The following is a 14,280-nucleotide window of genomic DNA, read 5'->3' as shown; positions in this document are numbered from 1 at the left end:
ACGTGGCTGTAATGACGCGACGACTATTGCGATATCGTGATTCCGACTTGGCTGCGCTAGCTGTGAGGAATCATACACCCAGCCGAATTCATGTGGTAATGCAGGTGAGGACAGAGCGGGGCAACTTCAAATACGTAGCTCAGGTTGTGCCTCGAAACGTGAAGGGTGCAGCGGGCACCGGCCGAGAGTGTACGACTGATATTGCGTGTACGAGTAGATAGGGGAGTGTCAAGAGATAGCCTACACCCTATCCCCCTTATCCGATCCCAAGATAGCCGATAGACTCAAGTTTGAGAGCCTACGTGACCCGCCGCTGCCTAGTTGTTGATACCTTTGTACCAACGGGAAACCTGCTTTCTGGCACTCGTCAGCTTCCGCCCCAAAACGGCAAAGCATATGCAATACGGAGTACTCGCATCTCCAGTCCTTCCCCGCCAAGGTGGGGCTGGGTCTCAACTTGACTGATTTATAGAACGTATGCCCAGCCTGAATCCCTCGGTTTATCTTGTGAGAACATGCTTCTCGTAGACCCTCCAACGTAGCCGGGATGCGTATCGAGATGCGTATCGAGATGGGACATGTACGGCTTCTCGGGCAGGCATCGGCAAGCCGCGAGACAGGGATCGTGCCCGTATCGATTAGCGCGCTGCATTCAGCTGCATGAACCGCCACTCGCATCAGATCTTATCTAGCGCTGTCATTGGTGAGAATGAGCTATTTTATGCACAGGGGCGCCAATGAGCCCAGGCCTCCGGCCTAGTTAACTCCTGCCCGCATGTCAACAATTTGACCGAATCCCGATCCTTACTCCCTATTCACCCTTTGGTTGGTTCCTGGGGATCCATGGATAAGGCAGGCATTCTGAGTCAGCGGCCCTAGTGAAAATTCAGCAGTCCGAGATCCACCGTGCACGGAACTGGAGGGGCCCGAGGGCCAATGACAGGCGGCTGATTGCCGGGCTGAGGCCGTCCGAAGCAAGCGGCATAGCTGCTCTCCAACTCCGAGGCCCACTGGAGTCCTAGCGAAGCCTTTCCGAATGCACTAGAACGCGTAAAAAGGAGATTGCAAATTAGACTCCAGATGCAAGAACTTTTCCCATAGATAAACGATGAACCCCCCCCCCGTAAGGCCCGCCCAGGCTTCAACCGATTCCCCCCCCCCCCCCCTTCAGCCATGTCGTCGGCTTCTTCCACGCAAGGGGAGGAGCGTCTTCCTAGCTCGAAGGGCAATGACTCCTACTATGAGAAGAGCACGTATGAGAACCACAAGGAGAATACTGTATATGAGCGCATGTCCTTGATTGAGCCCGATGAGGTCGACGCTCTCACCCGCATCGCAACGGAGCAGTCCCGCAAGCTCTCAATCTCTAGATCGGCTACGCACCGTCTCACCTCCGTCGCCGACGCAGACCCGGCGCTGAACCCTCAGTCGCCCGAGTTTAATCTGGAAAAATGGGTGAACCGTGCTATGAAAGAAGTCGGCCCCGAGCGCACCAAGAAGTTGGGCGTGGCCTTCAGGAACTTGAACATCTACGGATCGGGTTCAGAACTGCAATACCAACAAACGGTAGCATCCTTTTTGGGCGCACCACTGCGGGTGGGGGAGCTTTTCCGCAAGTCTCCCAGTAAGCGGATCCTGAAAAATTTCAACGGTCTGCTGAAGAGCGGAGAGCTGCTCTTGGTGTTGGGCCGTCCCGGATCTGGTTGCAGTACCCTGATGAAGTCAATCTGTGGCCAACTAGATGGCCTGGAGATTAGCGAGGACAGCGTTATCCACTACAATGGTATCCCGCTGCGTCGCATGATCAAGCAGTTCAAGGGAGAGGTCGTCTACAACCAAGAGGTAGGGCTGATCCAATGGAGGACCGCGAACTGGGGAGAATTGGGAACTATGATGCTAACCTCATTTGTAGGTCGACCGTCATTTCCCCCATCTGACGGTTGGGCAAACCCTGGAGCATGCGGCGGCCATGCGAACCCCGTCCAACCGATTCGAAGGAATGACCCGCAAGGAATTTGCCAAGTACATGGCGGCCGTCATGATGGCCGTGTTCGGTCTCAGTCACACGTACAACACTCGGGTGGGTGATGATTTCGTCCGCGGTGTCTCCGGTGGTGAGCGCAAGCGTGTCAGTATCGCCGAGATGGCACTCTCGTCCGCCCCCCTGGGAGCCTGGGATAACTCCACCCGTGGGTTGGACTCGGCCACGGCCTTGAAATTCGTCCAGTCCCTGCGTCTGCTGTCTGACTTCCAGGGCTCTGCCCACGCGGTGGCCGCCTACCAGGCGAGTCAGAGCATCTACGACACCTTCGATAAGGTGGTCGTCCTGTACCAGGGCCACCAGATCTACTTCGGCCCTGCTGCACGGGCGAAGGCTTACTTCGAAGCCCAGGGCTGGGAATGTCCCCCTCGCCAGACCACGGGTGATTTCCTGACCTCCATTACCAACCCCTCCGAGCGTCGGGCCAAGCCTGGCTTTGAATCTCGCGTCCCCCGCACCGCAGAGGACTTTGAGCAGGCGTGGCTGAACTCGGCCGACTATCAGCAGCTCCAGACCGAAATTGCCGAGTATGAGAGCCAGTACCCGGTGGGCGATGACTCGGCTGTGGCGGAGCTTCAAGAAAAGAAGCGTGAAGCGCAGGCCAAGCACACCCGTCCGCAGTCACCCTACATGCTCAGTGTGCCCATGCAAATCCGTCTCAACACTACTCGCGCGTACCAGCGCATCTGGAATGACATCGCGTCAACCATGGCCGTCGTGATCAGTCAGATCGTCATGGCGTTGATTGTCGGTTCCACCTTCTACTCTGCTCCCAACACCACGGCAGGCTTCCAGTCCAAGGGCGCGGCTCTTTTCTTCGCAGTCCTTCTTAACGCGTTGACCGCTATGAACGAAATCAATAATCTATACGCCCAACGTCCCATTATCGAAAAGCATAATTCCTACGCCTTCTACCACCCCGCCACGGAAGCGATTTCAGGCATCCTTGCCGATATACCGGTGAAATTCGCTCTCGCGGTGGCGTTCAACATCATTCTGTACTTCCTCGTCGGCTTCGAAAGGAAGCCGGGCAACTTCTTCCTCTACTTCCTCGTCAGTTTCATCATTACCTTTGTCATGAGCGCCGTGTTCAGAACATTGGCTGCGGTTACAAAGACCATCTCGCAAGCCATGGGTCTAGCAGGTGTCATGATCTTGGCCCTCGTCATCTACACCGGTTTCGTGATTCCCATCCCGTCCATGCACCCCTGGTTCTCATGGATCCGGTACCTGAACCCGATCTTCTACGCCTTCGAGATGCTGATCGCGAACGAGTTCCACGGCCGCAATTTCCCCCTGCGCCCAGTTCGTGCCCTCCTATGCTGATCTCTCTGGAAACTCCTTCTCTTGCTCGACCACTGGCGCTGTCGCTGGTCAGACTACTGTGAGTGGTGACGCCTACATCTGGGAGAACTATCAATACACCTTCTCCCACATGTGGAGGAACTTGGGCATTCTCTTTGCGTTCCTTGTTGGCTTCATGGCAATCTACTTTATCGCCTGTGAGCTGAACTCATCCACTACTAGCACGGCTGAATCTCTTGTCTTCCGTCGTGGCCACGAGCCCGAGTATATGCGCCGCAAGATGCAAAACTCTACGTCGGATGTCGAGACCTCCGAGGATTCGTCCGCGGATCAAGCGGTTGCGGAGGCCGGTGCCGGTGATGAGGGAATGGGCGCCATCGAGCCCCAGACTGACATCTTCACCTGGAACAACGTTTGCTATGATATCGAGATCAAGGGCGAGCCCCGCAGACTCCTGGATCACGTCGCGGGTTGGGTCAAGCCTGGCACCCTGACTGCCCTGATGGGTGTCAGTGGTGCTGGTAAGACGACGCTTTTGGATGTTTTGGCCCACCGTACGACAATGGGAGTTGTCACGGGTGACATGTTGGTCAATGGCCGTAGTCTGGATGCTAGTTTCCAGCGTAAGACTGGTTACGTCCAGCAGCAGGATCTTCATCTTGAGACTGCCACTGTCCGTGAATCGCTTCGTTTCAGTGCACTTCTGCGTCAGCCTAAGACCGTTTCAATCCAGGAAAAGTATGACTACGTGGAAGATGTCATCAAGATGTTGCAGATGGAAGACTTCGCGGAAGCTATTGTCGGTGTCCCTGGCGAGGGGCTGAACGTTGAGCAGCGTAAGCTGTTGACTATCGGTGTTGAGTTGGCTGCACGCCCCAAGCTTCTGCTTTTCTTGGACGAGCCTACCAGTGGTCTCGACTCCCAGAGTTCCTGGTCCATCGTTTCCTTCCTCCGTAAGCTTGCCGAGCACGGCCAGGCTGTTCTGTGCACCATTCACCAGCCCAGCGCTATTCTGTTCCAGGAGTTCGACCAGCTCCTTTTCCTCGCTCGTGGCGGTAAGACCGTGTACTTTGGAGAGATCGGTGAGCAGTCACGGACTCTCTTGGATTACTTCGAGTCAAACGGCGCGCGTGTCTGTGATGACGAGGAGAACCCTGCCGAGTACATGATCGAAGTTGTCAACCAGATTAAGAACGCCGACGGCGTCAACTGGTTTGATGTGTGGAAGAACAGTAAGGAATGTCAGGCTGTCCAGACCGAACTCGAGCGCATCCACAGGGACCAGCAGGAGAAGGTGCCCGCCGATGTGTCCGACGTTAGTCTCTCCGAATTCGCGATGCCCCTCTGGTTCCAGATCTACCAGGTCACCACCCGTGTCTTCCAGCAGTACTGGCGTATGCCCTCCTATGTTATCTCCAAGTGGATCCTGGGTGTTGCCTCCGGTCTCTTCATCGGATTCTCCTTCTTCCAAGCCAAGTCCTCCCTTCAGGGCATGCAAACTGTCGTCTACTCCATCTTCATGCTCTGCACAATCTTTACCCCCCTGGTCCAACAGCTGATGCCTCTCTTTGTCACCTCCCGAGCCCTCTATGAGGTTCGCGAGCGCCCCAGCAAGGCCTACTCCTGGAAAGCTTTCCTTCTCTCCAATGTCCTCGTCGAAGTTCCCTACATGATCCTCACCGGAATCCTCGTCTTCGGCTCCTACTTCTACGCCGTCGTCGGCGTCCCGTCCTCCCTCACCCAGGGCACTGTTCTCGTTTACTCTATCCAATTTTTCATTTATACCGGCACCTTCGCTCAGGCCGCCATCGCAGCCCTCCCTGACGCTCTGACCGCCAGCGCCGTCGTCACCCTGATCTTCGCCATGTCCTTGACCTTCTGTGGTATCATGCAGCCCGTCGACGACCTTCCAGGCTTCTGGCATTTCATGTACCGCGTCTCCCCTTCACGTACTGGACTGGCGGCATGGCCGCCGCCCAGGTCCATGGCCGCAAGGTCGTTTGCGCCGCCCGGGAACTGTCCGTCTTCGACCCTCCCTCCGGCAAGACTTGCCAGGAGTACCTGAGCAAGTACGCCAGTTCCTCCGGGGGCCAGATCATCAACGGAAACGCGACCTCCCACTGCGAGTACTGTCCTCTTTCGGTGGGAGACCAATTCCTTGCCTCCGTCAACATCAAGTACGACCAGATCTGGAGGAACTTCGGGTTGGTGTGGGTGTACATCGTGTTCAACATCTTTATTGTTGTTTCGACGTACTATCTCTTCCGGGTCCGTCGCTGGGACTTGGACAGCATGAAGAAGAGCTTTGCCAAGTTTTCTTCCAAGAAGCAATAGAGTCCCGCGATCTACGGCTCGGGCATAGAAAGATTTTCCTGCATATAGAATTTTGGCATTGGTTTTTTTTTTTTCATTCTTTTTCATTTCCTTTTTTTTTTTATTGCATATCTGGCAGTTGGTCTCTGATTCTTCTTTTTTTTTAAACTCGGCTTCTGTATAGACATCCGATAGATGTCGGTTTTGGCGACAATAGACTATAGACTGAATATAATCAAATTATCACATTTGCAGATGAAAGTAGATTCCCGTAACATACTCCCATCATGCCGATGCTGTAGATGAGAATTCACAGGAATCTTCCCTCGCGTTATGACTCCTGCATTCAAGTTTTTATGATGTCAAATAATCCACGGCCGCCAGTGCAAATCAACCCCTTCTTCCACAACCAAGTGGTTCGCACCCCGTAAAAGCGGCGAGCGAGTCGCCCAAATCGGCAATGATTAACTCCCAGACCTTCAAAGCATCAGAAGCATAAGAGACCACTTCCGCTCCGCAACCCCCCGATCCAGAACCATGGACCCCGACGCCAGTATCCCCAGCGAACCCGCCCCCTCCGTCTTCAACTACGTCCTCTCTTTCCTCCTCGTCGGCGTAGCATGGGGCTTCACAACCCCCTTCATCCGCCGCGCCGCAGCAGACTTCAACGCCCGCCAGGAGAAACAAGGTCGCGTCCTTGACCCTCCCGCCCGCGGCCGCGCACAGCCATCGCCTGGCGGGGAAGACGAAGAGCAGGAACTGCTTCTCGCAGACCCGCACCCTGAGAGCGAAGAACCCGAGGACGGAGTGCGCAGACGCAGCGCTAGTCGGCAGCGACAGGAGACCTTGACTGCGGGTGGTGCGGGCGGGGTCACGGGCGACGAGGACAATATTCCGGACCCTGCGTGGATGCGCGCGGCGCCGAGGCAGTCGTGGTTGAAAGCGAAGGTTGTGTCGGTTTTCTGGACGGTGGTGAATCTGTTGCGGACGCCGGCGTACTCGGTTCCGTTGGTGATTAATTTGACAGGGAGTATTTGGTTTTTCCTTTTGGTGGGGCAGCATGGTAAGTCTATTTATTTATTTATTTATTTTTATTTTGGGGGTTTTTGGTTGGTGCGAGTTGCACGATGTTCCACGGCGTTTTATGGGGCGGATGCTTTGTGTGTGACCCTGGATGAACTTTAAACTGACGGACTGTGCCTTGAGTAGAACTCTCGTTGACGGTTCCATTGGCGAACTCGAGCGCGTTTCTGTTCACCGTGCTTGGGGAATGGTATGTGGACCGCAAGGTCATTGCGAAAGAAACCTGGGTTGGCTTGATTCTAGTCTTGGGAGGTATTGCCTTGTGTGTTCATTCGAAGAATCAAACTATGGGATGAGTTGCGGGATTGCTATATACGGGGACTCGGAGGTGTAGGATGACTTGAATAATAGCATCTATAAGAATAATTATAGCACGAATTCCTGTTATATATTCGGGTTCTTGCTAAATAAAAGCAGACGAGGCCTGTCATCTATACCAACAACCCATGAACCTGCCTGAGATAGAAGCCCTCTTCATATCTACACGTAGAAGAAACCCAAATTCGTAGGCCATACCCGTGTCGAACCATCATGATACACGTATACCCCAAGGCCAACGAGAAGAAAAAAAAAAACAAACAAACAAACAAACGTAGCAACACGCGCATATCAGTCACATCACCATCCGGCAGGCAAGATAAGAAACACCGACGGGAATCGAGGGTCGTCACACATAATACAGCTTCGGAGTTACTTTCATACCGGACCGGACCCGCCGAGGTATCAACATTGGGGATATCCTGAAAAAGACCAGACGCAAAGCTGAACGACACAAAAAGATGTTCCCCACTGGGAAAACAAATGATGAAAATCAAACGCCCCGGAACTAAGAAGAGACGTTAATTCGGACCTCGGCGTAGGGGGGATAGGAAAGAAATGGAAACTCACCATGCGAACAACCAAGTACCACATTGCGCCAAGGAACTTGATCAGTGAGAGGCCGGCCACACTCCACAGAACGACTTCCATATAAATCAAAGATCGGTTGTCAGCGCCCGTGTCGGTTTTTGATCGCTTGGTGGGGGAATTGGAAGAAGAGCTGGACGAGGAAGAGCTCGAGTTGTCAAGATTCTCCAGACCAGCAGCGCTGAGAACAACGGCACCAAGGGCAAAGTTACAGAAGACCCACGCCAGCACGACGGCACTTCGGAATCCCTTGTAGTAGTCGGCTTGACGGTCCTCCTCTGATATAACCTGAACTTCCTTCGGAGGCTTGACCGCAAACTTTGCCAGCTCGGCTTCGTATTGAGCGTTCAAGTCCCCATCATCTTGCGGGATGTTCACGTCGACCTTGCCACCAGGCTTGAGGTTGGCCGAAGGCAGTTTTTCAGCCTTGTCGTCTCCCTTCGTGCCCCAGGTGATATCATGTGTGTTGCAGAAAGCGTAGATGTTGAGAACGTTGATGTAGGTTGGGGTGAGCAGGATATATTGGATGAACTGGAATCATGTCAGCAAAAAAAAAAAAGCCTATGCAGATTTGGGGAAGGAAGACTGACGCAGGTGAACATGTGCCAGGGGTCCAAGAAGATGAACGATGCAACAAACCACATAACGTAGGTCGAACCGAGAGACACAATAATCGAGAAGAATGTCTTGTTAGTGAAGAGTTGAGAGACAGAGAAAGATTTGTCTGCGACTTCCTCTTGAATAGACCTGACGGTGACGAAGATGGAGGCGAATGACAAGTATATCATGATAAAGATCCAGAAGTAGACCATTGTCATATAGAACTTGTTGGAGCCACCAGGTCGATTGCCAAGAGCCAGGACGAAACAAGTGACCAGGGTCGCAAGATAAAGCCATTCAAAGACAATACCCAGGACTTTGCCAACCGTCCCAAGGAGGTCCGCAGCACCCAGATACGTCGTAAGGATGTGGAAGATCAAGAAAAAGTTACCGATACCAAACCAAGCGAAGATGATCTGGACAGTCTGGTAGATGAATTCGAGGAACAGGAAGAACTTGCGCAAGAAGCTGTGGTCGCTGCGCCAGATCTGGTAGAAGTGTGCAATGGCGTAAACAGCAGCGAAGAAACTGCCGTTCAACCAACGACGCCGCTGCAGAATAAACTCGGCCATGCGGTCGGGCACATCGGTCTCCCCAGTGGACGACTTCACATACTGCAAGAGCCAGCGGCACTTGCGTTTGGTGACGATCTCAAAGCACAAAATTCGATCCTCGGCCAGATACATGTTGGCTGTGAAAATACCAGCGTTGGCACCATGCATCTTTTCACCCAGAAAGTATCGTTCCAAAGGCCCTTGGCCATTCTTGTCATTTTGCAATGCGATGAACCGGTACGCCGAGAAGGCACCCGGCAACACAGTAATGAACCCGAAGGAAGACTCTAACGGCTTATCCAGAATGTTACTCAGCTTATATTCGAAGTTCTGCCCAGCCACGAGAGGGTTCAAGAGCTTCTTGCCGTGCGACAACATGACTTTGATCTCTCCACAGGCACCACCACACATGGGCTCCACGTCAAACGCCTTCCAGAGGTGATAGATTGAATCCTTGCCAGGCTTGGTACCAGCATCCAGAAGCACACAGATGTTAGGGTCCAAAACACGGCCGAAGGCCTGGAAGAACCATCGATGGGAGTTAATCTTCTTCTGGTTCTTTTCCTTCAGACAGAAGATCATCTGCACAGGCGGTCCGCTCCGGGGCTTCAGATGAACTTGCGTGCCCTTAACTTCGAGACCCACTTGGGTGGTGTATTCGTAAATGTGCGCAGTCACGTCCTTGCCGTTGACCTGCTGCTTGGCAATTCCATCTTGGTAGACACCCAGACCGGCCAGCACAGCACGAGTTCGCGCGTTGATCTTCGCACGACCATCACTAATCACGCAGACCACGATCTTCTTCCAGGAATCCTTACCCCATGTTTTACTGCTTGTTCGGTTGCACATGTAGTCGATGTTCTTGAATACACCGGACATCGTTCGGGCAAAGAGGAAGTCATCTTCATTGTACATGGTAACTGCAATGAACAGCTCAGTATGGCGAGGTTTGGCGAAAAGCTTCTGACGGAGCGTGAATCGCTCCTCAAAAAAATCGGCCGGATCGCAAGTCGCAGCTGAATAACGCATGTGAGTGAACTCGTCACGGCCCGGAGGTTCGGCATGGGGAACCTGGCTCAACAGCTTCGGGGCGATTGGGCAATCGAGGACGAGGTTGCCATTGAATAACTGAACTTCCTTGACGGTCTTCCAGCGCTTGATGGGGGCCGGGCTTGGGGTAGGTCGGGGCTCATCCTTGTAGTCTGCAGAATAGGCGTCCGGTCCATAAGGGTTATCCGAAACTTGGAGCATAGGTACACGGTCGTCGAATGGAGAGGCGCCGGCCTCGGGATACTGCCCTAGGTCATAGTCCTCCTGTGGGGTATGTGATGGCTCATATGGTTGAGTATAATACGCATCGTGATGAGCTTCGGGGTCCACCGCGTAGTCTTCATGATAGCCGTAGGGGTTTCCGTGTCCCTCGTAAGCGTAGGAATTGTGGACGTTCTCGACAGAATACTAGAATCCCAGAGCGTTAATATGGCCTCCACTCACAGCTTCTCCGCGCAAAACGTACAGTCGGTTGGTCTGCTAGTTGATCGCTAGAGGGCATGGGCAAATGCCCGGCAGGATGCCCATAAGGATTATCTTGAAGTTGGTAGCCGTCCTGCGGTCGGCCTGGGGAAGGAGTGCGGTTGTTGTAGCTATTCATAAGAGACGGGTTCATCATCGGCGAGCGATGCTCGTCCCCGAAGGGGTCTGGGGTAGGCATGTTAGTAGGCATGATCTCGCAGCAATCCCCAAGCTATCGCGCTCGCAAATAGCCTTGATTTTCTGCTCCGTCGCCAGATACTATCAATGACCAGCAAGATAGCGTGCGGAGACGAAACCGAGGTCCAGGTAAAAGAGAAAGGAAGAAAGACGAACCGACTCTGTTGTATGACATAGCGCACCAGTCAACAGCTCTCCCTGAAATGAAATGATCCCGCCCTTAGATCAGCGTCGGAGGGGGATTCGTCGGTTGGAGATTGCGCCAGGAGCGCCAGTGGGAATCAAGCAGCGTCAGTGGTTGAGAACGGCGCACTAGTCCCACGATCCCAAACTCTGGGCAGCGTTTCAGAAAGACGGTCCTGTGTGTGATCAAATCCTTGGGGGGCAAGGTGTGGCACATCCGTAACGAACTGTTACAGAAGCATAAAAGTTGGCCTGCTGGATCGGCGGGTGTTTACGAGGGCTTTAGGGCGATCGCTGACGACTTTGGGTGGAGTTCAAAGGAAGCGAATAGGCGTGCATATGCATCCGACCCGCCCAGGCGCAGTAGATACGATGGAGCGAGGTTTCAACTGCAAGGAACTCGAATGATGATCAGAACAGAACGGTCACTCAACTGAGAGAGAGAGCACACACAAGCGACTCAACAAGCGCGATATAGTCCTTTTGACGAGGGGAAAAGGCCCTGAAACAACGCCGAGTCGCAACCCATGGGACTTGGCGTGTTACCCACATCGCCCGCGTCACTGGGCCAACGGGAGGCACGGACTCCCACACTCGCCACGGTTCGGTGACTGCGCCTTGGTGGCGCGTGAAGATTCTTTTCTTTTTTTAGATAAACCGGTTGCCTTCTGGCAAACAGAGCAGCCTGGCACTCTCCTCTATCATATAGATCCGTACGGTGGTCATCTTAAATTACCATTCATATGGTAGAGATGGGTCGTACTGTGGGAAACTTCATGCCGTGAGTCCTCTGTAGGGCTGTGTCGTAGGACGCCTATCCTAGCAATAGGCCCAAATATAGATCAGGCGAATTGACAATAGAACTCGACGGGTAACGGTCTTTATTTCAGCTCTTGGCTATCAGATCTTTGCTAAATCTAATAGCTTTGTATGGGTCTCCCGAACATCCACAGCCGAGTCTTCCCCAGCGACAGAACTGGAGTTGACTCGGAGGGGATTGTATACATTCCAAGGGTGCTAGTTGTATGGCTTCTGCATCTTGGGAGGGAATGCCCAGGCGGGGATGCTCTCTTACGGTTGCCCAGATACATGTGCAAAATATCGGAAATTAACGCGCTGAGTAAATATTGATTTGGAAAGCACGAGGACAGTTTATTGGGTTCCTGCGTTGTTACATTTAGCAAAATATCGTCTGTCCTCACGCGCAAGCCCCTGGGGGGCATCGCTTATCGATCGTTATCGATAAGCCCCTCCGCTAAAGCTCGTCCTGCATGAGCCAACATACCACAACTACAACAATCGAATCCCTCAAATAGCATTCTCGGTTATTCCCCCAGTGCACCATGGCTTCCAAATCTAACAGTCGTCCCGTCAATGTCTTATTCGTCTGTCTAGGAAACATTTGTCAGTTGCACCGCTCCTCTTCACATTGGGGCTAGCTGACGCTGGGCGGACGCCTCACCAAGCATGAGACTAGACGGCTAACTCGATATTCTAGGCCGGTCCCCTATGGCTGAAGGCGTCTTCCGCAATTTGGCCAAGGGGAATCCCGCTATCGGCGAAATTGACTCTGCTGGTACCGGGGCCTATCACAGCCTCGAGCCCCCGGACTACCGCACAATGGAGACGCTCAAGCGCCATGGAATCACCAACTACAACCATGCTGCTCGCAAGGTCACTAGAGAGGATTTCTTGAAGTTCGACTATCTGCTAGCTATGGACGAATCCAACCTGGACAACTTGCTGCACACTCGAAAGTCGGTTATGACGTCACTGGGCAAAAAGTCCGAGCCCCAATCCTTTGCTAAAAATACTCGTTCGGCTACTGAGAATGCTATCAGGGAACATGGAGCGGACACGAAAGTTGCCCAGGTCCGACTCTTCGGTGACTTCGGTCCAGGGGGAGAGCTGCACGATGCAATTGGCGGAGGCGAGGTTGTCGAAGACCCATACTACGGTGGCTCCAAGGGATTTGAAAATGTCTACAAGCAAGTGACACGATTTTCTCAGGGTTTCCTCGACTACGTGACAAAGGCCGACAAATAAATGACACGTTATGTGAACAGGAGGATTGTCCTGCTTGTAGGTAAGAATAGAGAGACGGACTACTGTCCAAATGATACCCTGTATTTGTGCTAGTTAAGATGGTGACTAAATATCTTAGATCATTAGAAATCAACAACATCGACGAACACTCAATGGAACACCAGAAGGATATATTATCACAGGCATAGTCCCCTAATAGATAGAAAGACGACCAATTGGAAATTATTATCGGGAAACCAATACCTTACAAGGATGATACAAGTAACTATATAGAACAGATCGGAAGGATCTTGTGCTCAACAGGGAGAATCATTAGATTCCTCTGTCAGGTGTCTCCGGTCATACTTTCTCACTGATCTTGATAGCAGCACGGCAGCCTAAACGGATCACATCCACCAGTGGATCATATGGCTTAGCCTCCTTCGAGTCGTTCGCAACCGCATGGTCCAGATGTTCGAGTTCCTCGTCCCGAATCCTGCGGAATGTGGAAAGCATTTCCTTCAGTTCGTCGTCAAGTTCCTCCCCTCTCCGCGCAGCATCAGCCTCCCATGACAAAATCTCCCGCACCTGGTCGTTGTAATGTGACCCGATCTCAGTTTCCACCGCTTCGGTACAGGCCATTGCAGCTTCACGGCCTAGAGCTGCGGTTGACCAGCCCAAGAAAGTAGCCGCAACCTCCCATACAGGGTACATTGCCGTAGGGCGGATCTCGTGCTTCGCCACCATATTGTTGAACGTTTTGAGGTGCCCGGCTTCTTGCTCGTACATGTGCTTCATCAGTGGCCGGAGGTGTGGATGCGATCGGACCACTTGAGGACTCTGTGCCGTGTAGATCAAAGTGGCCGCCAGTTCACCCGCCTGGTTCACCCTCAGAGCACCATCAAGGAATTCGCGTTGCTGTTTGCTCAGGACATATCGTGGTTTGGAGGAAGAGTACCGGCGTTGCGTCTGCTGTGTTCGAATAGATGTTGGAGCGAGGAAGTCGAGGAAGAGAGGGGACGTAGTTTGAGATGGCCGTCTAGACTGAGCCAGCACAAACCTGCGCAAAACTGGAAGGGACTCCATGGAGACAGAGATCGCGAAGGACTGGAGGTATTCGGACTCTCGAGACCGGAAGCTGGCGAAGCCGGACCGGATGGTCTTGGCGCAGCCGCGCGCTTCGGCTCTTGGCGCCGAACGTCATGAACCGGAGAAGCCAACTTTGCGACAGCCAACCTACACGTCCTCAATACCTCGAAACCCCCCACCCGTCGCACGGCGCTCTGTACAGAATAAGCGCATTATCGATCCCTGGCATCTTCCGTTGTGGTGTCTCATTCTCCAACGTGGGTGCCCGCAATCTCCATTCGATTCCCATAATTTGCGCCTCCTGTCCTGTACTCCCCCGTCTGGAGAGTGACTATCCTAGGTGGTCTTGTTGATTCAAGGACTGCCACCCTTTACATAGTGCGAGTAAGGGTTGGGTATATAACCTGATAAAGAGAGCCAAAAAGTGATCAGCATAATGGCGGACGATTTGGACGCAGAGCTGCTGGCTCT

At 53.1% G+C, this 14,280-nt stretch overlaps 5 protein-coding genes across 5 annotated transcripts; 3 read left to right on the top strand and 2 right to left on the bottom strand.

Annotated features, from left to right (window-relative positions):
- Window positions 1-1,173: 1,173 nt before the first annotated feature.
- N7468_009248 (uncharacterized protein) lies at window positions 1,174-5,680 on the top strand (the record flags this gene model as incomplete). Its single annotated transcript, XM_058478544.1, has 4 exons — window positions 1,174-1,842; window positions 1,913-3,267; window positions 3,317-5,282; window positions 5,342-5,680. 4 exons carry the CDS (start codon window positions 1,174-1,176, stop codon window positions 5,678-5,680), a joined length of 4,329 nt encoding a protein of 1,442 aa, XP_058326874.1.
- A 516-nt stretch (window positions 5,681-6,196) lies between these two features.
- Window positions 6,197-7,038, top strand: N7468_009247 (uncharacterized protein; the record flags this gene model as incomplete). Its single annotated transcript, XM_058478543.1, has 2 exons — window positions 6,197-6,722; window positions 6,869-7,038. 2 exons carry the CDS (start codon window positions 6,197-6,199, stop codon window positions 7,036-7,038), a joined length of 696 nt encoding a protein of 231 aa, XP_058326873.1.
- Window positions 7,039-7,446: 408 nt separating this feature from the next.
- On the bottom strand, window positions 7,447-10,525 carry chsA (chitin synthase I; the record flags this gene model as incomplete). The annotated part of the gene is made up of 4 exons (XM_058478542.1): window positions 7,447-7,531; window positions 7,593-8,179; window positions 8,239-10,260; window positions 10,319-10,525. Coding segments are annotated over 4 exons (2,901 nt in total), but the record flags the coding sequence as incomplete, so codon positions are not given.
- A 1,513-nt stretch (window positions 10,526-12,038) lies between these two features.
- ltpA (tyrosine protein phosphatase LTP1) lies at window positions 12,039-12,741 on the top strand (the record flags this gene model as incomplete). Its single annotated transcript, XM_058478541.1, has 2 exons — window positions 12,039-12,099; window positions 12,194-12,741. 2 exons carry the CDS (start codon window positions 12,039-12,041, stop codon window positions 12,739-12,741), a joined length of 609 nt encoding a protein of 202 aa, XP_058326871.1.
- A 339-nt stretch (window positions 12,742-13,080) lies between these two features.
- N7468_009244 (demethoxyubiquinone hydroxylase family protein) lies at window positions 13,081-13,806 on the bottom strand (the record flags this gene model as incomplete). The annotated part of the gene is made up of 1 exon (XM_058478540.1): window positions 13,081-13,806. The coding sequence occupies one exon, from the start codon at window positions 13,804-13,806 to the stop codon at window positions 13,081-13,083; it is 726 nt and encodes a 241-aa protein (XP_058326870.1).
- Between the last annotated feature and the right edge of the window lie 474 nt (window positions 13,807-14,280).

This window comes from Penicillium chermesinum, assembly GCF_028974085.1.
Source record: "Penicillium chermesinum strain IBT 19713 chromosome Unknown utg000007l:1.0-2695246.0:1.0-2697696.0, whole genome shotgun sequence".
In the NCBI taxonomy this organism is placed as follows: Eukaryota; Fungi; Ascomycota; class Eurotiomycetes; order Eurotiales; family Aspergillaceae; genus Penicillium; species Penicillium chermesinum.
This window is presented reverse-complemented; position numbering and strand designations above follow the sequence as displayed.